This window comes from Paramormyrops kingsleyae, chromosome 9 (assembly GCF_048594095.1).
Source record: "Paramormyrops kingsleyae isolate MSU_618 chromosome 9, PKINGS_0.4, whole genome shotgun sequence".
Taxonomy (NCBI): Eukaryota; Metazoa; Chordata; class Actinopteri; order Osteoglossiformes; family Mormyridae; genus Paramormyrops; species Paramormyrops kingsleyae.
Genome location: NC_132805.1, coordinates 2,441,687 through 2,463,440, shown reverse-complemented (window position 1 = coordinate 2,463,440; position 21,754 = coordinate 2,441,687). Strand labels below are relative to the sequence as shown.

The 21,754-nt window shown below is 47.0% G+C and overlaps 1 protein-coding gene across 1 annotated transcript in view; it reads right to left on the bottom strand.

Annotated features, from left to right (window-relative positions):
- The window catches only part of LOC111839013 (ubiquitin-conjugating enzyme E2 E2-like), a 32,152-nt gene that overhangs the window by 9,231 nt on the left and 1,167 nt on the right, over positions 1-21,754 (bottom strand). Inside the window, exons 2-3 of the mRNA XM_072716022.1 lie at positions 21,108-21,290; positions 20,048-20,098 (exon numbers count right to left, since the gene is read on the bottom strand). Coding sequence (XP_072572123.1) covers positions 20,048-20,098; positions 21,108-21,283 — 227 coding nt within the window. The 5' untranslated portion in view covers positions 21,284-21,290. The remainder of the gene's footprint in view (positions 1-20,047; positions 20,099-21,107; positions 21,291-21,754) is intronic.

The following is a 21,754-nucleotide window of genomic DNA, read 5'->3' as shown; positions in this document are numbered from 1 at the left end:
CCGACACATGACCTGACGAGCCGCAGATTCACGGCAGCTGCCGAGGGCTGTTTTCACTCCCAAATCCAAGCGCACTTTCATTCCGCCGGTTCCCACCATAAGAGGCTTTTCTCACGACTGCTTCCTAAACAGTTTGCAGCGCTTGTGGCTGGTCCCAGCTAACACCCACCACACCCCCCTGCCCCAAGGTGAGGAGGCGTTTGGAAAAATTGCCGTTTGTTCGGCCGGAGACTTTCAGACACATCCAGGAAAACTTTAGACTCGCAACAGTGTTCAGCTTCCAAAAACTTGGACAGAAACATATTGTTCTGTTTCTCATAAATAAAAAAAAAAGAAAAACACACACATATATGATTGTGAGCTACTATAAGCCCAAAATATATTTTTAATGAAGCTGTAATCTTAAAACTGACCAATTATTTGTTTAATAAAAGTCATTTTTGTAGAAATTGAGCGAACAGAGCCACATCTGCTACCCCCCCTTGAGATGAATTTTCTTTCCATATTTAGGATTTATTCCGCTCGCCAACCACCCCCCCCCTACTCTGGAAGGGTCAGCGAGCTCCTTACTGGGCCAGCTCCAGAACCACTCTGGGACCAGATCCAGTTTACAGAGCCCAGGAAAACAAACAGCTTCCCAGGTTTGGGGGTAATTATTCGACATGTTTGGACTCACACGGGCACGAGCTGGGCCGTCCCTGAATTCTCGGGGTCTTAATGGCCATGCGAGGCAAAGTCAAGGCGCACAAATCGGATTGGATATCAATGGAGCCAACTCAGTCTGAGCCAGGGTTCGAGCTCAGGTCGTGTCACAATTACAAAGTCCCGGACAGTGACCCAAAGGGGTCTCTTCAAGAGAAAGGCTTCATCTGGCTTTCCGTAAGCATTCGACCCCTTAAACTCTTTGATCCCAACACGATTTAGCTGAGAAAAAGAAATCAAAAACAATGAAGAGCCTTTCCACTTGCCTGGCCGTTGTCTCAGTTATAGATCTGGCAAACTTCTTAAAGAATACATATTAGAAAAGAAAAAAAAAAAACAGCTGAATGACAACATTAATCATTAACAGCATTCAGCTAAGCCACAATAGCTTGGCGACGTGATTCCCACCAGAATGTTCTTAAAATAAAGCATTTTGGGGGGGGGGGGGATATGGAGTGAAATGCAAACAGCTGCCAAGATGTACAAATGGAGCTTTAAGAGATGAAATGGCTTAACCAATATTTAAGCACCATGTGGGAGTTACACCGTGCGTGTGTGTGTGGGAGATATCATCACTCAGTCCGGATCCCTTATTGCACCTTCTGTCACCTGAATTATGTATTATTTAGTAACAGACATATTGACCGAGACAAATCACACAAAGGATCTTCCCAGAGGAGTCTCCCAGCAAAGGACTCCTACCTCACAATTCGTGCACTAATGGCTGATAGGACTCTGCACGAGGACCGATGAACTGCAGTTATTCCTTGTCACTCATTAGGCGATTTCTGGCGATAATTGAGCATTTTCTCCAAATCACTCCCTCTCATGGGAAGGGCCCAGTTCCCCATAAACAAACGACTGAAGTTTTACGGTAAAAGAAACACCCAGAACACCAGGCATCGTGGCATCGGCGTTAAGCGCCAAACTTGGCCGCTGATCTATTTCACAGATACACGCCGAGATAAAAGCTCATTTTCGAAACTCCACTTTTCAGCAATAACATAATGTTAGTAGTTTGAAATTATTGCACCTCTTACCGGAGACAAAAGCAACAAAAAAGAAAAAATTACGGAAACATGCAGCAATGATTTCCACAGTTTACATCACTCGAGTCACATGACCTGGGAGCTCACTCAGTTCTGTTCAGGGGAACAGCCTTTAACTTTATCTCCATAAATAAAACCCAAGTGAAGCATTGTTTTATTAATCCTAAACACTGTTTTTTTATATAGCATGTGGATTTTTATAAGTGAACTCCCCTACAGATATAGTACACTTCACAGCTACAGCTACTAAAATGATTTGTTTACTGAGCCAATTCCCGTAAAAGAAAGCAGAAATAATTAGCTAAAATGAGCTGATGTCAATACGGTGAGCGGGCGGCTTTGGAAGCACTTTGTTAGCAATCAACAGGCATGTTTTCGAGCATAGAAATAAAACGCGATTCCCGAACAGGTTAAAACGAATCTGTGGAGAGACGAGGCGCGGGAGAGCGTGCAGACTGTCCGCCACGGTCCCAGTCTGACCCGCAGGTAAACCGCGAGAACACCTGCTGGCTGAGGCTGTTGCCTGGCAACCACATTACGAGGACATGTCGCGCCGTAGTGCCCGACCGAGCCGAGGACTCGAACGCTCCGGGTTTCGAGCCCCCAACAGCAGCACGTTTTACGTGCCCCGTGGCTACAGCCATCCTGCACGATACCAGCCAAAGGAAACAGGGACCTTGGCTTCTAGAGGATTAAGAGCCCCCATTTGCTGTTGGTTACGGGGTACTGGAGTAATCAACCTCATGACCAGGCCGTTTCCAAAGCCAAAAACCAACAAATTCAAATGTTTTCACGAGGAAAAAAAACTAGTAAAAATCAGCAAATATTACCTTTAAAGTCTCTGGTTTTTCTTGTGGGAAATGAGATAAGTTCTGTTTGTAGAACCCAAGAGCTGCAGATGTTCAGACATAAAACAGAGCATTTAATAGGAAAGCGGTTTAAATTCGAAGGGCAGGTGTTTCCAAGATTAGCAAACACAGCATTAGGATAATGTGTAAAAGGATCTGACAGGCTGACCAGAGCACTTCCACATGTGGGTGCGAAAAATGCCTGGAAAATGACTGCACTGTGAAAATCCATCACGGGTCAAGAGAAATATTTCTACAGTTGAAGTCTATTTAGAACCACAAGTGTGGATAAGTTTAAGATGAGGGGGGCGGCGAGTGGCTTAAAGGGTCAGAACGCTCTGGTCGGACAGTTGTAGGTTCAATTCCTGTGTTCGGCAGAAGGGATTTCACTACTGGGCCCCTGAGCGAGGCCCCAAAGCCCCCCCCAGCTACTCAGGGACTGGCTGACTCTGCTTTGGATAAAAGAATTTGTTAAAAAAAATATAAATGTTTTAAAAATGATTTAAAGATGCTGGTTAAAACTGAAAAGTTAAAGCTGACAGGCATAGATGTAACTACCAGAGGATACTGTACTGCTGTTTCCATGGACTACAATGGTGGTGATCAATGGCGGGACGAACTGTGGGAGAATCCGGGCCACACGTGTGCAGGAAGTGAGGGGTGTCTGTGGCGCGGCTCTGTGAGAACGGGCCCTAATCGCTCTGCCCAGATTTAGAGTACATGGGAAAAGGGCTGGCAGCTGGGTCTCCTTGTCATTCACGGCCCCCAACACTGACTGTGTTTAGGCGTAGCAATGTTCTACAGCGAGACATGTGTGCTGTGAAAAATAAGGGGATGTCTGACAAGTTCCCCACTCTGGCAGGTGTGTGTGTGTGTGTGTGTGTGTGTGTGTGAGGGGGGGGGGGGGGTAGTGTGAATGTTGGACTATTTCTGGGTAAAAACTGTCATCATTTTAAAAAGTGGTGGGGGGGGAATGCAGTGACTACCACTGGGGAGCATTCGCACTAGCAGTTCACAGTTCATGAGAGTTTTTTCAAATCCCTATTTTGGGGACAACATCCTTCTGCCGATGGAGGCTGTGTATGGTGAGGGGGGGGTGGCTTTCAGGGGAACTGGCATAGTTAGGCATTAACTACAGGTCACGGGGGTGTGTCCTGTTACATCAAACCGACACCTTAAGACAGGGGTGGGTAATCTTATCCACACAGGGCCGCTGTGTATGTAGGTTTTCGCCGCAACTGCCTAATTGGGTCACTAATTAGAGGACTGATTGGCTGAAGAGTCCTCACACCTGGGTTTGAACAGCTGACCTACTGGTTACACACAGCGGCCCTTTGCTGCCTTAAGCAGAGCGGCGACCAAGTGGGAAATACAGAGGCCTGGGACCGTTTTCAAAGGGACGGTTCATGATGCCACAAGGCCCCCCAATAATAATAAACAACAAATAAATAAACACTAAGGGGGTCGTTAGCCAAACACAAATTATCTAGAGAGCTGGTGGGGGTAATCGATTCAACGGCACAACAGGACCATAAAATCAGCCAGCAATGGCGGCAGCACTCCTGTCCTGCAGGGGGCGGTGTGGCGGCTGTAGGAGGGGGCAAGGTGACATCCACGCCTCCTTTCATTGGAGTACACAGCTCTGCTTCCGCCTGCCGCTTGCACGTTTGGGAGCGTGGGCCCCTGCCACATCCAGCGCTCAGCCCCCCCAGGCTGGGTTCCAAGCCCCAAACCCCCCCCCCCCTCCCAATACACCGAGGGTCACATTCCGGTGCCGTTTCCCGGAGGAGCCCATCTGCCTACAAAGAAGTCACCCTCCCCCCCTGCAGGAACCCCCCCCACCCCCCACCCCCCATCGAGGGGAGTTTCCAATGCAGCCCAACCTGACTGGATAACAAAGCAGTTCCTATAATTTCTTCCGTTAATTAAATGATATATTTGTTTGTTTATTCCCAGCAGCTACACCCCACCCCCACCCCAGCCACGCTCTGACTCCACGCACACCACCGGACAGGCCTCCGGGCAGCTGGAACGTGCCACAGCGCCCTATCTGTTCCCCATCATCCGCTATGGCCACCACGTGTCGGCGCAATGGCTGCACGTGCGTGGAAACCCCGCCACTCCCTCTCCCCGATTCGCTGGCCCCGTCCCGCACCCAGAAGCCCCCAGCAGAGCAGCAGCTCTGAGCACCTTGGCCTATGGATGTCCCCGTTCAGCTATTAAAGGAAAAAAAAAGAGGGTACTGATGAACTCTGACCCCAACAGAAAAACTGTCTGTCACACAGTAGGGAAAAACCATTAGTCTCCAAGCGGGAACTGGCATACTTCCCAGTTTGAAGATAAAAAAAACCTCAAGCTTGTACATCTCAAATCCCTTTTAAGCCATACTGTCACACTTCTTTTCTTATTGCATTTGTGACATTAACCAAAACTAATGCTTACAAGTGATTATTGAAATATCTGGGCTAAAACATGAGCTTCTTAGCTTCCAGAGACAATGTTCCAAGTTCATTATTGTAGTAGCTTCTGTTAACAAGCCTTAGCTAACTTTGGCTCAAGGGCCTCTAACGGTCAGCAGCCATTTGTATACAGTCAAGAACCGGACCTTTAACCTGTATGTATGCAATTAAGCATAAATAAATCACACTGAGCACCCAGTAGCATTCTGCCATTTGGATCTATGACTGAATTCTCATTTTTCTCTGGAAGCGCTGAGCTAATTCCTGAGATATAGTGATATACACAAAACAAACCCAATTTCTTAAACAAAATAAATAAATACACAAAACACCCACATTTGCATTGTCTCTGGGTGCTTAAGGGGCAAAACAAATTTGTAATCATTTATCCAGTAAATGTCTGGAACAGGCTTAAATCAGATTTGGCACTTTGGCTACCCTGCATTAAAAGTGTGCGTTAAAACACACTAACATATAAATTTTAAAAATATATAACTTTTTGGCCAGATTCTGAACAAGCTGGACGCCATGATTCTTCGCTTCCACTAAAAGGCAGTTTAAAATCCATGGTGTGCAAACCTTAGGGCATCTCAGCAGGGTCACACTGAAATGCTCCCGACATTCGAGCCCTGGGAATGCTGCTCGCTCAGTCTTAAGCAGCAGTGTTAAATAACGATGGATTAGGTAATGCAACATGTTCAATTAGAAATAAAAAGATTTACAGCTAAGTTCATAATTCTGTTGCGATTTATTAACTTTGGCTAGCACTAATTAGGCATTACCAAACACAAAATTAATTCTATAAAAAATTAAATATATATGTGTGTATATATAATTTTATATATATGAGTGTGTGTGTGTGTTTGTGTAGACACACACACACACACATATATATATATATATATATATATATACACAGCGCTTGATGAAGCACAAATTCAATACCAGGAAATATGTCAAAGTCTCCATTAAATTTAGGGCTTGATATATTGGTTGGTTGATGAAATCGGTTTTTATTAATGCTCTACGAACCCACTGGTGGAAACCCCTCCGATAAAAAACCAATAATGTCTCTTTAAACATTTATGATAAGAAAAGGAGCTCTCTCACTGGAGAGAATGCGGAGAAGCTGTAGATCCAGCATTACAGCGTACTAATAATACCAAGATGGGGAGTGGGAAGTGTCACGCTTCAGTCTAAGCTGTGACAAAATGAGTTTTTAGTTATAGACAAATAAGGACCACAAGTTTTATGATGATCTTAAGCTACAGTGGTTAAACGAGAGCAATGGATGGTCATAAGGTGGTTGGTTTTGTAATTGTATTCAAGACTCCTGCTTTTCTTCTGTTTGAGTTTGTCAAATTGGAATAATCATATCTTAGTAAGGCACTGCTTAACTAAAACTGCTGGCTGTCTGTTTTTTATTTCCCGACCATATAAAATTATATCAGCCAATATTATTTACCATCAGAATTTTAGCTCCTTAAAATACATACCCATATGGAATGCATGAAATAAGTCAGGCCCGGCTTAAAACAGTCTTTAGCAGGCAGCCTTTAAATGATCATGCAAGAAAAATGCAGGCAGGATGTGACTCAAAACATACAGTCACTCCACATCAGCTGAAGAGGCTGAGCCTCAGAGACTGTCCATTGCTCCTGATGACCTTCTGGCATACACACAAGTACATCCATCTCTCCATCTTTTATCACCATCTACCCATTGCAGGGCTGCATAGAGCCTGGGGCTACCTGAGGAAACTCACTCGACACAGGGAGAATGCAAACAGAGAGCAGAGGTCGGATTCGAACCCACAACCCTGGATGTGTCAGGAAAGTGTCATCCACAGAGTCACAGCGCATCATAAAAAACCCTGTTTACATTTATGTCCAAATTTTGAACTTAATCACAAGCACATACACTAGTGGCCTAAATTGTGAAAACGCTTCCTATTTTGAGCAATTGCAGAACTTTATCCCAGTTACTCCCGATACTTATTTTGTCCAATGTATGATATAACATTCTTTGACTGTTCAAAAACATTACTGAAATATTCATGTAGCAATTTTTAAAGCGAAATGGCAAAAATGCTGGGTGTTTCCACAATTCTGGCCACCAGTACATAACTCACTAATTAATTTTCAAAGTCTGTTAGGATGCGACTTTTAGGTCAGTCTCACTTTGGATGTGAGGATATCAAACCGGCGAATTTTCAATCACCGTTGTCTTTCTGTCAAAGAAAGCCTGACTAGCGCTGCCCACACAGACTCGGTACCTTCATTCGCGGACAGAGACGGCGGGATTAAAATGCCGCTTTGAAAGGACACGCGGCTCGTCTCTCAGGCGGGCGACAGCGGCACACTTTTCAAATGCTAATGAAACGCACAATTGCCGTTTTGAAAATATGTCACAATCGTTCAGTGCTGAGGGGGATTTTCTTCTAGACGGCCGATATCAAATCGTCAATATGCTTTTTTCCCCCCATTAAAACCAGCGGGCGTGCTTTTCATTGATTATTTAATTTATTCCCCAGAACCACAACAGATAATGACAGATCCTCCCTCCCATATCTGCCTCCATTATTGTGCAATAAAGAGCCTTATTCAGATTAAGTTTACATTCTTTTTATGCTTTCATTACATCACAGACAAAGAGATAAATTAACCTTGTTTGATTTGGGTGTGCGGTGCAATAAACCAGGCTAGCAGTCTAAGCGACCCCAAACCGGGACAGTCGATACCTTTTACTGCACAGGCAAGAGTCACCCATGCCAGCAGAGTCCCGGCCTCAGAAACCCCACAGAAAGAGGAATGCCACGAAAACCGCCCTCCTTCCCACGCTCAGAACTAGGCCCGAGAGCGGCCTGCTGCGTGCAGACAATGTGAAGTACATACATGTGTGGGAGAACGGAAAGTTTGATTATAAATACGAGGAACTGCACCACACCGTGACCTGCTACAGTGCTGGTGTGGAGGCAGACTGGCTGTGCAGGATGGGGTCAAGGTCCACACTGTGACAGATGGGCACAGGGAACATGAATGAGAGAAATCGATTTAATTACACCCAGCATTTATTTATTTAGCAGACAATTTTATTCAAAACAACGTAAAATTGGAGCGACTGGGGTTATGGGCCTTCATCAGGGATATCACTATGATATGACTAATTTGTCGGTCGTGGGATTTGAACCAATGACCTTCTGGTCAAGTCATAAACCATGGTGCCACCTACAGCCCCAAGAAAACTGTGCACCTTTGGAAATATTAAGCCAGAGCTCCTTGGATTTCTATTGCCCTTAACTAAAATAAATAAAACATATACATGTTACTATTATTATATAATATATCCATCAATCAATTTTCTGTAACCGCTTGTCTTATTTAGGGTTACTGGGGGTCAGGAGTCTACCCTGGGGGCTATGGGCACAAGACAGGGAACAACCCAGGATGGGGCACCAACCCATCGCAGGGCACACTCACTCACTCACTCACTCACTCACACACTCACTCACTCACTCACACACACCTATGTGCAATTTGGTAACTCCAATTAACCTCAGCATGATTTGGACTGTGGGGGGAAACCGGAGTACCTGGAGGAAACCCAACAACCACACGAGAAGAACCTGCAGACTCCACACACATGGAACCATGCAGGAGACTCGAACCCAGGTCCCAGAGGCTTCAGTGCTAACCACCACACCACCATGCTGCCCCAAAACACAAATAACACATTCAATAATAATTATTTGTCTTCATGAAATGCATGCAGGGGTTAAATACCAGTTGATAATTTTCCTTATTTTTCCCTTGACACCCAGAAGAAAGGCAAACAGTAAAAAGCCCCCCCTGCAGACCCAAAGCTCCTGCCAGCACCCATACGGCCCATATGGACCACCCCCATCTGGAGAGCGAGAGCGGACCTTTGAGAAGAAGATAAAATATGTAAAAAAAAAAAATAATAAAAATTTAAATAAATAAAATACACCTTAAAATACATTTTAAGCATGCTTTGAAATGGGGCTGCCTCCTCCCCCCCTCCCCCGTTAAAATCGACAGCCCTGCGCAGGCAGAATCACCGTCCCCCCGGAACAATCGCGCAGGGCATCTGCTAAGTGTATATCAACACAGGCTCGGTGAGGCAATTATCCTGGAGTCAAGCGGGACAGCGGATAAGCGTTACTATCTCCGCGATCTGTTTTCAAGCCTGATAACCAGAGAATAAATTATCCGCCTACCTATGAGGGGTGGGGGGGGGGGGGGTTGTGGAGGCTGAGGGATCTGTAAAATGGATCTTGTCTCCCCGTCACCGCCGATCCTCGTTTCGTCGCCTCCTGCTTGCTAACGGTGGGAATAGTCAGTAGACAGTGGGGCGGCTGGATCTGAAGACCTCTCTCCGCTGGGGGTCGCTCCCTCCCCCTGTTTTATCTGCATACGGCCCAGGTATCAACAGGAAGGATTATACTTCAGCTTAATATGGCATTTTCCCTTCTTCATGTGAGAATGAAACGACGTTTGATCGCAGGGACACATGCGCGTCCTTGATCGGGCTGTGGAGGGCACTCTCGGGATGTTTGGCGGCATGTTTATTTCGAATACCTGAGGTTTCGTTGTATGGTGATAAAAATTGAGTACACACAATTTTTTATGGTATATGGAGGTTTTAAAGCCACAGGGTGAAGAGAAAGATTTCCTGAGAGGGTGGTCTGTGTACAGATATGGGGTCTTTGAGAGGGTGGTCTTTGTACAGATATGGGGTCTTTGAGAGGGTAGTCTGTGTACAGATATGGGGTCTTTGAGAGGGTGGTCTGTGTACAGATATGGGGTCTTTGAGAGGGTGGTCTGTGTACAGATATGAGGTCTTTGAGTTTTGAGAAGTACCACCTAGGCTGCTCCCTGGCCCGGCTTCCAGCTCGAGTTCAGAGACCGAGCTCCGTCAAATTTTACAGCTACATTAAGAACAAAAGGCCTCCTGTTCTGCTCTGTGCTGTACCAGTAAATAAAAGCAGATTACCAATTAGCGTTCAAATCACCCACAGAAAAAACTCATTTAACAGGTAATGCTCCTTATAGGCAATAATCACCCCTGCAGTCTTTAACCATAATCACACCCGATCCAAAGATGAGACCCAGACCAAGTGAAATCCCACTTCTGTGTGAACAACCCACAGCCGTTTGGGGCATGTTATTGTCCGTCTGGTGCACAGTTATCCGACAGCGTCACGCAGGCAGGAAGGATGAAGTATGGAACATTCCAGTCTGTCATGTTTGAAGAATGGGGGACATACATCTGCTAGTGTGTACTGGGAATCAGGGTTACCAGTTCACACGTGAAGTGTTATTAGCGGGAACGCAGCTACTTACTGACACTTGTTTGATGTTTATTATTATAGTTCTGTATTTATTGGTGCTGTAATATTAAGAACGGTAGTAAGAAATTCATTGTACTTTGCACACATGGCAATAAAAACGAACCCCAGTAGTGTTAAACTCCTGAAATACATTAAATTAAGCAGCCTAAAAAAAAATCACTACAGATAAAATACACATAAAAGCATCGCCATTGAGAAATTAAATCAGACCTTTCAAAGCCAAGTCTGACTAAAAGAAGCACAACACTATATAATCCATCAGCTTCGATTTGTAGCTCAGAGTCTTTAAAACGAGTGAAATGAAGCCCCCCCCCCGGAGACCCACGTGACTGCACTGTGAATGCGGCCTCGTCACAGCGTCCCGCGCGCCCTGTCACTCTGCCGATAATTATTTCCTCCGCGCGCCGGCTCGTACCGCGCCACCGCCGAACGCGGACACTCCATCCGGACAGCAGATAGCGGAAGGCAATAGAGATTCCCGGTGCCGCCTTTGTGGCCGGGAGGAATCCATTCTGCTCCCGATGATATCTATGCCAAAACGGTAATGGAATCCCAGGGCGGGCGTCTGCTTTCCGCCTATTTGTTCCCACGCCAAGGTCCTGCCGTTCTGCTCGCGCATCAACCGCGGATTACAATTCCCGTGGACCCCCCCCCCCCATAGGAACGGCATTCCATTGTGAAATCTCCTTTTAAAAAACAGGACAAACTCTGCTTATTTTGTAAAATCGGCACTGAGCGCATTTTCCCGCTTTGTACGGCAGAGATAAAGGAGCCGTCGGCGAAGCCGAAAAGGGATCTGCGAGACAGGCATGCGGTGTTACGCATGAAAGGTGAGAGCTGCACACCGGAGAAATAACGACGAGTGGCAGACGGAAGCTGCGTACGGATGCTAGACATCGGCTTGGGAACGTACTACCCCGAAGGGCGCCGGTCGTGCTGACGACTCTGACCACAACAAATACCCATCAGCATCGGAAAGTCAATCATCACGTCTGATTCTGATCGTGCTTAGCTAAAGCGGCCGCGTGAGCAGCCCGGACGCCTACACCACAGCATCCCCACCATCCGTCTGTCCACCACGGCTGACCAAACCACCTCGACAAAGCCAGCCCCACGTGGTCAGCTTAGAAAAATGCTCAGGCGCGTCATGTGATCCTCAGACCTCAGGCTGCAATTTGTTCACCTTGAGAAAAGGTTAAACATACAGAGAGTAGAGTGAGGGGGAAACGTTACTGAGCAGATGCGAAACTGCAGATCGGATATTTATCCCAAACCCTCTCCAAAAAACACAGCCCCTCCTTCAATGTTCAACAGGGTTCACGATCAGTGCATGTAAACATCATGTGGAACCCGGAGCACAGCCACTGAACAGATCCAGTAGATGGTACCTTTTAACCGTGAAAGAACATGAGACACTGCACAGGTCACAGATGTGAAACACATGTTACGCAAGCTAAACTCACAGCACGGTAAAGTCACCTTGAGACTGTGAGGAAAATCAGGCCTCACTTCTACTTTCCTAGCAGCGATCCAAACACATTTTTCCTTTAATCATGTGCATGCTGACGCAAACAATGCTTCAAAGTACTCGGGGTATTAAAAAAATCCCTGCTGAAAACTTTATTCCCATGACACATGATTAGGTCATACACCAGACTCATTTTCTAAATCCTGAAAGATTCAATTTAAAGCCACTAATGGCATTTAAAATGTACTGTTGAGGCATGTTTACACACTAAACAATACATTACCCCGAGTAGACCACTAATTATGTACTGGCTGGACACATTTAATAAAATATAAAATTTAGCAAAGGAGTACAATATGTTTTCATATTAGGGGTAATGACTTGCTTCAGAAAGACTGAAATTCAGCCTAACAAAAAACAAATGTCCTAAAAGGCTGATGAAAAGCATTTTATGTTATATGTGATTTTCTCAACTTCATCTCATAAAATCTATTTAAATTAAATCAAAGGCTAATAATCCGTCAGAAAAGGCTACCTGGGGGGGGAAGTAAACGATGGAAAATGCAGCTCAGAGCAAACGAGTCCCAGTCAGAAGGCCACTGAACACATGGGAAAGGTATGGGGCTACATTTCTTCCAGGCGTGAGAATTAATCGGCTATATGATCGCAGGATGGAGGGAGAGAGAGAGAGAGAGAGAGAGAGATGGCAGATTTCCAGGATTCACGCGCCGGGCAGCATGCTGATATGAGGAATGAAAATCCACGGCTTCAACCACGAGCTGCACACAACAGCGGCTTGTCATGTAGTGTCTCTTCAGAGCCCGTCATCTTCATGTAGCCTGCATCTCCATCTCCATCTCCCTCTCTCCCTCTCTCTCTGCCGGCTTGAATCTATTACACATCCATCTATTAGTGGCAAAGCCTTTCCGCGCAGCCTACAATTTATACAGACAATTGATGCAGTCGGGGGCCAACGGCCAGAAGCATCATCAATACGTGAGTTGGCCGTTTAACGCAGCGAAAGTCTTGTCAGGTAAACAGCGTCCTCTTGTATAGCGAGTGATCTTCCTAACATTAGCGAGGTCGTGGGGGGGGGTTAGCCCTGTCGGAATCCGCATCAACTGTCTGCGGGATGCAAGTAATGAAATACACTGGATATCAGAGGTGGAGATTTCAGGTCCAGAGAGTACAAATCCAGACCAAGATTTTGTTTCAACCAACCAGTTGAGTACTCTGTGACTGTGACTCTTTATACTCAACTGGTTGGTTGAAACAAAATCTTGGTCTGGATTTGTACTCTCTGGACCTGAAATCTTCACCTCTGCTGGATATGAGAACTGAAGCAGAATCATAACTTCCTAACTGACAAGCCATGTGACCACCAAGCGGCCAATGAGCAAGACATGTCTGTATGTCGCACACTGGCCACTTTGTGGACACATGGCATGGCTATGTCTTGCTCATTAAATGCTTTGTGGTCACATGGTACAGCTGTGTCTCTCTCATTGGCCGCTTGGTGGTTACATGGCATGCCAGTTATAATTCTGCTTCAGTTGGTATGTACTGCGTTTTCCGGAATGCCGTGACCCCTGGTTGTGACATTTATTCACTCGGGATGATTCATTAAATCTTATTCCTGTGATATCTCAATTACAATTGGCTTTTAAAACCAATGCAATGAACACCAAAAAATATTTTTACACATGAAATGAAGCTGCTTTAACCTTTAATAATTTTTCATTGCGAGCACACTGACACACACCTCCAGTGTTACTACAGAATTCAGCATGTATACAGAAATTCCTGTCCCCCCCCCCCCCCCCACACACTGGTTAATTGGAGTTTTTTTGTGATTCTCAGGTCAGAAGGTTATTTTTCTGATTTAACACAAACAACAAGGGTACAATAAAATAAAAGCACAAGTCAGGCCTGCATAATAACGATGCCACTGTAGACAAAAAGACCAGAAGAACAACAACATTAATCACACTCACACACACACACACACACAGGACCTATTATCTTGGCTATGCCTCCCACTGTTCTTATTCGTTCTCTGGAAATCCTGTAAAATTTCTCAATTAAAAGAACTGTATTTCAAAAAAAAAAAACCTACATTAAACAAAAACATAATTCGTTACTATACTCAATATTTTTGTCATCTTCACCAATTATGGTATATAACAAAAAAAGACAGCAAACACCTTTAGGAGAACAAAAGGACATTAAACCTGCTTAAGCCGTCTATGACCTGTATTGTAAATTAACTGGGATGGGGACAGATGAGTCTGTTCTGAATGGCGGAATGAATGAATAGGTTCGATGGCTGACTGTGATTGGCTGAGTGAGTGTTGACCCGCCCTCCATCCAACACCGCCCAATCACCTTCATTCTGCTGCTAACGGCAGCAGCCCAGACCCAAACTTGTGCCGGCTAGCTTCAGACGGCACTGCTGAAAGGATTCTTTTCCCCAGCGGCGCGGACCCCACCAACCCCATACCCCCCATGAATATTCATCTCCAGCAAGGCCGCGATCAATCGATTGCCAGAACGCGTGCTGGTGAGAGCGGCACGTCGCCGCCGATTCTCTGAAGGAAGCATCAGACACAGAAGCCCTCAACAGCTACCGCTGCATGTGCAAAAGGGAGTGATGGCGTTTCCCATCAGCCTTTGGGTCACAGCCCCTGGGGTTGTGGCAGTTAGCTGGGCTGGATGCACCTGAAGACATGTGCAGATGTGATCTCTGTGACTTTTGACCCCTACAGCAGCCTCTCATACCCTCAGGACTGACCGACAGCATCCAATAAACAAACCGCACTCACTCTACACACCAGTTATTCTCAAAGAACCATTTCTCAAAATGCAATTAGTGATGTAATTGAATAATTTATCAGGTATGATTTACAGTAAATTGAAAAAGGGCGACACGGATTCCATGTGCGATGCCTGTAAAACATCTCAATAAGCCACGTCCCCCGCCGGCACGCCTCGGCAGAAGGGATACCGCCCGTCCGCTGATCTCCACGTCCTGCAGACTGTGCTTCAGGCAGATGCTCCCGTGAGCGTGAGGAGAAACACCCCAAAATGGTCTGCCCCCACATAAAAGCTCCCTTTCAAGTTGTGAACAGCCATGAAAGCCAGCGGTAGCTAATACACTTGGCAGCGACGGCTCCGGGTGAGCCAGATGTCGCATGAAAAAAAGGACTCAAACAGATCCGGCCATCAGGCCAAGGCAGACTTATAGCTTACCCCCCTCCCCCCCCCCCCACGACCTCCAGGGGAATCATGCTTGGACAGAACATAGTTCTGGATCTTTAATGTTAAACACTAAAATAATAATTCTATAACAGTATAAATAATATCAAAAAATACTTAGGAAAGTCCCTGGTCAGAAGGGGCAGGAAACTCATTCCTTTGCTCAGACAAAAGAATGTTTATTAAAAAAAAATTAAAAATCACTCATTCCATTGGCTGCTACACCAATGCATGGGACACACGAAGACAATCACCCAAAAAAAGGTCAACAGCCAAGAATTACAAAAAGTCCTTTAAATGGCACTTTTTTTTTTGCAGACTGCAGAACATAAACTACATCAGACGAACCTGGAAGCGGAGACCGTTAAACGGAGAGAGCTTATTACCGAGCAACATTTATCCTTACGATGGCTATTGCCATGGAAATGTCCCCATTCATCGCCGATGGCCTAGGATTCGGCTTGAAAATGTCACGCCGTTCTCTCAGAACGATATTAGGATATTCACATTTTTTCCCCTTTTAACTCAAAGACTACTCGTTCCTCCGGGACACGTGAGAAACTGTATTATTTGTGTTGTGTTGGCTTCAGCTGGGGCTCGCAGCCAATGGAGACACGGAGGAATGGGGTCTCAGACATCCCATCAGAATCTGCAGCGCTAACCGGGGGCATCAAAAAAAAGTAGTACAGTTGGAGAGGATCCATGCAAGACCACAGTCCGGGAAGCGGAGAAGCACGACTTGGTTAGCGTGAGGTTATTTATAAACCATCAACCTCACCCCCTCAGTTTCACTAAATATTATCCACCCTCATACTAACGCAGGTCACAAACAAATTAAAAAGGAATAAAGAAAATTCACAAACTGTAACTGGAGTCTTGCACCTTAAAACGTACAAAGAATTTACTTGTGATACATTTTAAGCAGGTATAGGAATCTGTTTAATGTATAGATAAAAAGCGGGGGGTCAAGGGTCATCCCGTAGTCAGGTGACACACATCCCTTCTACCTGCAGGCCATGAATAGTGAGAGTAAATTCGCTCCTAATTTGTAACATTACACATCTGCTGGAAGGGATTAAGGAATCCTGCGGTATCCGAGGTGCCTCCCAGCCGGGCCCTGCCCCGTCTCCCAGCTTTTACAGTAACTAATAGCTTCTCGTATCAGAGCTTTGTTAATCCCTAATTGAATAATGGCAACGCCGTGCCCAACAGATGACACTTCAGGACGACAAATCCCCAGCAGTCTCAAGCTTTTCCTTAAGGCCCCAAACTCCAAGAAAGAAAGCATGCAACCTCTATCCATCTTCCTGAAACGCTTATCTAGTACAGGGTCAGGGGAAGCCCTCTAAGAGATACATGCACTGTGGGCACTGCAGAGACACCAATTCACTGAAGCGCGTGTTTCTGGACTGCGGGAAGGAAGTCGCACAAACACGGGGAGACCTCGCGGATTCCACACGCGGCCGGAAGCGGGACTCAAACCCACAACCCCCCTAGCAACAGTGTTACCCAACCTACAGGCAATTAAAGCAACATTTGTGAGAGATACACCCACATACATCCTCTGAGTCTTCAAAGAACATAAAGTCTGTGCATCATTATACTAAGCAAATAAGATCTAACTGATGTGTCATAACGGAGGAAGAGAGAACTATATTACTGGTGTTTTCCGTACATATGGAGGAAGAGAGGTCCACCATTCTAGAGTTTTCCGTTCACGTGATCGGCATGACTCCCCCCGGCCCTGTCCCAGTCTCTCAGACAGGGACAGAGCTCTGTACAGCCGACACATTACGCTCCTAATCGTTTTCACCACATTCACGTATCTGAAGAGGCAGTCGTCACCAAGCGTGTGTTTCCTACAGCCACGTGTCATCGCCACCAGCACACGGGACCAGGGCTACTGCCACAGGCCGCAGGGGTGTAGGGGGAATTAAGCGGAACTAGCCGCCAAGGATCCGCTCTGCTCCGGACGGCCCCGGCACTGAGTTCTGGCTTCCTGGGTGCTGACCTCTTCCTCTCCAGCTACACGTCTCATCGCTCCATCGACCTCTGCGTCTCACCAAAACAACCCAAGAGCAAAAACCAAAAAAGAAGAAGAGGAGAAAACTGACCAATGGGGGAGGAGGATTGGATACTGGCCACTGGTCTAAAAACCAGCATAGGCCTGAGGTCAATCTGCGATAGAACAAAGATGGGAAAACACTGAACGCCAAGACCCACTGACAGAACAAAGATGGGAAAACACTGAACGCCAAGACCCACTGACAGAACAAAGATGGGAAAACACTGAACGCCAAGACCCACTGACAGAACAAAGCATGATAGCGGTCACGAAGGCAAACGTACCTTCACATTGTAACAAGAAATTTAATTTATGGGTCAGAAGATGCTTCCAAGCTCTGCTAACATCATGCACATCCCGTGCTAAGGCTAATGCCACCGAATCACGCAGGGCGTCGAATTTTCTGTAAGTCTGCACCTGCCCATTGGATTAACCCTTTAAGGACAACAGAAAGTGCACAGCTGTTGAGTAGTGGGTCCGGGGAGGGGGGGCGGGGGGGTAGGTACGCTGGGAGGCTGTAAAGAGGACAGGAGGAGTGGGAGAGACTGCGGGATGAAGGTGCAGACCAGGAGTCCCCAACTATTTTACCCAAGGGGCCACATTCCATCAGCACCACAAAGCCAAGGCGCATTGCGTCCAAATCAAAAAACGCCGACCAGAGGGGACGGGGTTCATTGTGTGGTCCGGATTCAACGGTTTCAGTCCAGATGCGGACTGGAGTCTGCCAGTTGGTAACTGCTGATTTAGAGCCGCAGAGGAAAATCATTGTGGAAATTCAGGGGAAACAATCGGCTAATAGATATTCTTAAAAAAGACACATTCCATGACAAACAAATTAAAGGCTGCATATTCTTATTTTCCAAGACCATGAGTATGAATGGTGACCCCACCCGGTTCAGCTCTCATTCACTCACACTTACAGGAAACATCAGAGAAGCAGACACACCCCCCCCCCCCCCATTAAAACCCACATGCTTCTGTTTATATGGGCTCTGCTGTACCCAGCGACGCTCGCTCTGTCCCCGAGTCCCAGAGTGCCCCAGATGACCACGGGCACGTCTGCCATTTAGACGTCAGCTCAGCGGGACGGACACGATCAGGACATCCGGGGACACAGCAGGACCCTTTTCCGGCTCAGACGTCAGAGGAAAGGGGCAAATCAGCCTACGGTGGCTCATTCCATCTTGCCGATGGAATTTATAGCATCTGTGTACTGACTTCTCAAAAATATCCCCAGCCATACTGTTCAAAGAGCCGGGATTGAACGGTAACCCACATCCTGCTAAAATAAAAATGATATAAGGAGTCAGACACTTCTGCCAGCTGCTGTTATTGTTTTGTAACATCAGTGCCATGGCATGCCTCGTCCTTGGACACGTCACCGCGGAAGCCTCCGCCCGCGTCCGCTCTCCAGCCGCCGGGAATGACGTCACAGCGTGCCGATTCACAAGACGGAGGAGGGGAGGAGAGGACCGGGACCGAACCCACAGCGAGGTGCTAAGGAACGGCCGATTAGCTCACGGTAACCGGGGCAAGCGGCTACGCTGTGTGTGGGCATTCGTTCGATTAAGGCTTAGAAAAACGCAACACACGCAAAACGAGCATCAGGAATGGCGGCGAAAGTTTCACTTTGTCATCTGTGTGCCTTTGTATAAAAAACGGCCAGGACTTGCTGGTAATGACTTTGTGTTTCAGGCCAAAAAAACAGGATTCAAAATGACCGATGTCACCTCAAAGTCCCCGGCCTCAGTCCCCCCGCAAACCCGGGTGTTTGCGCAGGTCACTAACGTGAAGCACTCGCGGCCAAAAGCACGGATTCCACCTGAGAAAATGAGAAGGGGGCTGTATCCCCTCCACTTTAATCTCTCCTGCTCGGGAAAAAACGTTGCGCTCGTTGCTCAACGACAGATTTGAATACGGTAGACTGACGCGGCAGGACGCTGTCAGTAAACAGAGGGGGGCAAGGGGGGGGGGGGGGCAATAATGGGATTTGAAGTCCATGAGAGGCGCTGGAAATATCCTCTCTGTCACCCTAACTGGTGTCAGAAGATGACTGCAGCTTTGCTCTGTGGGAGGGGGCCTTACAGTCCCACACAGAGGCACCAGAGTCCGTTTCTAATCAGAAAGGAGGAGCATGACTTGAGGCCTTCGCCCAGTCTCATTCATCAGAATCCATCACGTGTTTCTCAGAAACCTGGAAACTCCCCCCTCCAGATCCTACAGCCCCGCCCCCCCCCCAAACAGAGGACAGGTGCTATGAATCTCCAGGCAACAAAATCATGCTGCATTAACAGAAACATTGAACCTTGGGCCAGGTGGGGCTTTGCTATACTCAGAGGTATCATGTTAGCATGTCAGCCTAGCTGCGCCCCCCCCCCCCCCACACACACACACACACACGAGCAGCTACTGGCTGATCACACAATAAGCACGGTACATTAACAGCACAGGATTCCTCATTGCTCCTTATCTTTATAATAATACTGCCTCCCAAGGACTCGCCCAGGACCCGTGGCCCTGTAGTTCCAGCCAACATCCCAATGCCTCTCAACCAGTGAGAACCACAGACTGGGAACCAGCGCCAAACTCATCCCTAGTGCTGGACTCATCCCCACATCAGACTCATCCTCACTTCAGCCTCCAGACTCATCCCCACTTCAGCCTCACACTCATCCCCAGCCTCACACTCATCCCCAGTGCCTGCTATCCTAATAATCTTCCCAAGCAGCAGAAGTAGAAAGCTAGGGAACAGACCCCCCCCCCCCCACTGTGAAATGCCACTTTCTCAAGTGGCAGCCTGAAGCAAGGGGACAAAGGTACTGGCACTCACCTGCAGTTTGGTGGGGGGTCTAGCGTGATCTCGGCGAGTTCTTTCTGAATCCTGAAGAAAGAACAGATAGAGAGCCGTTTCAGGGCTGAGCAGACACCGGTGGACTGCCTGAGACTGTACGACGCAGAAATGCATGAATACCTCAGGAGCCCCCACCAACGCCCCCCCCCCCGCACACCTCACACACAAACCACAAAGACCACCAGCAACCTATTGTCAAAACTCTAAAGTCACTTTCAAAGAAAAGCCTTTCCGGAGACTCCTTTGCAGAGACGCATGGGGATTTCTCCCTCGTCGCCATAACAAAGGTGAAAGACGTCGATATTTCCCGACGCCTCCATCTTCCGGAACTGGATAAGAGGTTTTCTCGTTAATAAGTCGCCGTTCGTCAGCTCTGCCGATGTCGCATCCCCTTAAAGTCCCGCTCTCGCGTTACATGGTGTCTGCTATGAAGGGGGGCGCCGGCAGGCCAGCGTTTAAATCCGCTGCTGTGCCGGCTTCTGTTGATTTAGTGAGGAGATACTTACGGCTAAGGGGGGGGGGGGGGACATGAACCAAAAAAAAAAGCCCAGATAAGAAGAATAGAGGCAGCAGAAGACAAAACAAGCACTTGTAGCAGGAAATGTAACACTAAATCAGCCACATCACAGAGCGATCCCGGCCCCTTGAGGACGGGGGGGATTCACCGTACCCGAAAATGGCAGGCTGACTCACTCCATCTGCAGGGACACCAAATGGGAGGGGGCCCTGTTTTTTTTTTAACTGGGCCTGCTGAAGATCTACAACATTAAAATGTAATATAAAAGGGAGGGGCTTCATCCTCACAGAGAGACGGTACATTCTGGAAAGTTTCTGAAGGCCCGGCAACATCACCCATGGTTCTTACATAATCTTGTCTTTGCGGCGATTCTCTGGAGGAAAGAACAGGAGGTCGGTGTGTGAAATATAAAGGCCCACATGGATTCATAAATCCGGGCACCACGTCTCTGTCCTTGACGGCGTTTTTAAAAGCGGGTCTCAGGGTTCGGATCCATGCACCCATAGTCCCCTCTGGACTTACCGCTTGGCACTGGTGGAGAGTTTGGCTGCAGTCTTGCTGGAAATCTTGGTCTCCTTCTTCTTGGGCTGTGTCTGGTCCCTCTCCTGCTCCGGAGGGACTGACTCTCGTTGCTCGATATCCGAGCTGCCCCCGCTTGTACTGGGACTGTCGTCCGGCCTCTGGACCTCGTTGGACATCCTGGTCCTGCGGCCAGACGATGGAAACGGTCCGGGGGGGGGGGGGGCAATCGTGAGGTGCTTAACCTCAGAAATCCACCTCTTATTCATCCTCCCCACCACAATCCCTCCTCACTTGTTCTCCTCTCCTTCTACACCAGCCATCCAGTGTCTTTTATGTGGCTGGAAAATCTTTCATGATATTGTCAGTGTCTAAACACATTTCCAAAGAAACTGAAAGTAAAACAAACTCTGAATTAAATGGAGCTAAAGAGAATGAACTATCCTTCCTATTTTTTTTTTAACCACGAGCTAGTTTCACATCTTGATTATAACTCTTGCTTTTACAGTTGTCTTCTACAGGAGCAGTTCTTAAACTTTTCTTTCGTTTTTCATCAATCTTAAAAAAAGAAATCCATAAAAAGAATAATTTCAGAAAAGATATATTTGCGCTAGAAAAACCAGTCAGTAACGTATTTACGTATAACTGGG